This window comes from Limulus polyphemus, unplaced genomic scaffold (genome assembly GCF_000517525.1).
Source record: "Limulus polyphemus unplaced genomic scaffold, Limulus_polyphemus-2.1.2 Scaffold12487, whole genome shotgun sequence".
Taxonomy (NCBI): domain Eukaryota; kingdom Metazoa; phylum Arthropoda; class Merostomata; order Xiphosura; family Limulidae; genus Limulus; species Limulus polyphemus.
The window spans coordinates 2,475-5,070 of NW_013678097.1; the positions used below are offsets into that span (position 1 = coordinate 2,475).

The 2,596-nt window shown below is 35.4% G+C and overlaps 1 protein-coding gene across 1 annotated transcript in view; it reads right to left on the reverse strand.

Moving 5' to 3' along the window:
• Window positions 1–275: 275 nt before the first annotated feature.
• The window catches only part of LOC111083968, a 6,698-nt gene continuing 4,377 nt past the window's right edge, over window positions 276–2,596 (reverse strand). Inside the window, exon 2 of the mRNA XM_022380724.1 lies at window positions 276–1,533. Within this exon, the coding sequence (XP_022236432.1) occupies window positions 502–1,533 (1,032 nt within the window). The 3' untranslated portion in view covers window positions 276–501. The remainder of the gene's footprint in view (window positions 1,534–2,596) is intronic.

A 2,596-nucleotide genomic window follows, 5' to 3' on the forward strand; every position in this document is an offset into this window, starting at 1 on the left:
GGACTTTTTTGATCCCGTAGTATTCATTCAATTGTTGCTTTAATTAAGCCCCCCCCAGTGGCACAGACGTATGTCTACGGACTTACAACGCTAGAAACCGGGTTTCGATACCCATGGTTGGTGGAATACACATAGCCCATTGTATAGCTTCGTGCTTAACTACAAAATTCATTGTGGTAAACGAAATAATAATTTGATCTAAGTAAGAGTTTTTTTTTTCTTCCCGATTTGTAAAAAAATTATTTTCGAAATCTGCGTAGCTGAATTATGGAAAATCCGTTATTAAATCCAAAACAACTTTTATGAAATTTATATTCACAGACCTGTGTAGTCTTTTGTTAGTCGATCAAGAAATTCCGTGGTCTTAAGCTTTCCCTGTGTCTACGAAGGATTAATGTTTCCTAATTGACGTAAGTGTTGTTGTAAGAAGTCGTCAGGTTAGGTGGTGAGTCCAGTTTCAGAAGACGTTCTTGTCTAATTTCTTGAAAGTATAGAAGAACTTTAAGAAACCGAATCGTAATACGACTCTTCATTCAGTTGGGAAGTGTCGTATCCATCATCACCAGTATCACAGAAATACTTCACCAGATGAAAAGTTTCTCTTCTGACATTCCCCTTCAGAGATTCGTAAAGATTGACATCAATTGCGGAATAAGACATCGTACTAACGCCTTCGTTAGAATCTGCCGCAGAAGCAATATCAAAATTCGAGTCAATGTCTTCTTCTTTAACTTCGTGTAGTTTCTTAGTTTTCCAGCTATTCCAGAATCGGCTAAAACGATTGGTAAGGCGGGAAGAAGCAGACGATTTTTTAGAAGTGACAGAACTTGTAGATTTTACTGAATCAGATATTTTTTTAGAATCTAAAGTTTCAAAATTCCAAAACAGGCTGTTTGATCCGGTATCCAAGTCCATCTCCTCGTGTTTTTTCTCTTTTATTTTCTTGCGACAAGACGAGAGGAAGGGTCTTTTAGTATCTTGCACTTGGGGAACAACAGAATGTTCAATTTTTATTTGTTTTCGCCATCTGTCGGCTTCCACCGCGCAAAACATCAACATTCGCCGATAGGTGTCCGTTTTCTGGTAATCGAGATCGTCCAGAGATCGAACGAACATAAATGACGAGTCCAAGTCTATTTCAAACAGAAAAATGTCTTCATTAGTAATCGAACAAGCGAGAATAACATCTCGCTGCTGAACCTCTTCTAACCGATAGAGGGCTGTAGATTTATCTGTCAACTGTGGTCTCTGACCGCTCACTAGTCTTACAAGCAGTGGTAACTTCCAAACTTTCAGTAGGTTTGATAGCAAAAATACGTGGCCGATGGAGTTTGATTTTCGACAAGCGATTGTGTAGAAAACGCCAGAAGTATTGAGAGGTAAGAACACAATTTCTCCTTCCTGATTTAGACACTTAACAAATCTTCTACTGTTCTTGTCCGATGAATTTCGATCTACAGTAAGATCAGAGAAATTTTTGTAGCTAAAGTCTTCGTAGACGCCCAGAACCCGTAAGACTCGACCAGCTTTAGTCTGTGAAGTAATAGACAACAAAAAAAAAGACTATTTTTATTAAATGGTAGGTTAGATATATTTACAATATTTACCTAATTTTATTTACACATTAAGAAATAATGTTTATTGAGCTCTTTAGAATATATTAAGAATACATTAAAATTGTAACGTAGAAAACGTTGAATACGTTATAACAAAACGAGTTTCAATATGCAAATCAACAAGTCACGTGATAAACACAGCTGATTTAAAGTTGACATGGTACAGAAATAACTATATTTTGACATTGACTGGGTCCACTGGTAGGTTACTGGTAGGTTTATGTATTTACAACGCTAGAATCCGGGGTTCGATTCCCCACGGTAGACACGGCAGATAGTCCAATATGGCTTTGCTTTAAGTTTGTTTGTGATTTTTTATTATTATGTTTGTTAAGACAAATGCAAACAAACTGAAGAAAATGGAAGAACATTGATGTCAAACGAATATGCATCCCCATTCATACTGATTTTTGTGTGTGTGCGTGAAATCTGCGTCTTTTAGTCTCAAAACTACGTGTTGTGGTCTATGTTTTATGTATTGCCTTATGACGTTTTGTGAATAATCTGTACGTGATGGAGCAAAAATGGATATCATTTTCGTATTCCGTAGAACATGTAAAATTTTCAAGACAATAAAACCATCGCAGGCCTGTGTTATGGTAATCTCAGGTTGTTAACCATAGCGTTTGAAGATTATCTTATATCAGGTTGTGAATAAAAATATTCAAATCAAAATTATGTTATTCTTTAAACTTAGAGAAAAAGGTTCACAAATTAAATATAAAGTTACCAAAGAAATTCAGCGTGACATTGTTGCCACTAAACTTTGACAAGTACACACTGACTTTTTTAGTTCGTGTGTTAAAATTCTATCAGCATGTTTTACCTAAATTTAAGTAAATGCATAAACCAAAATCCTTATTTTTAACACAACCACTACAATAATGTGAATAATTCCGCACGAGGATGTTACTTTTCTTATGGAAATATTTTCGATTTTTTTGTGTCTATGCATATTTTCATTGCAATATAACAATAAT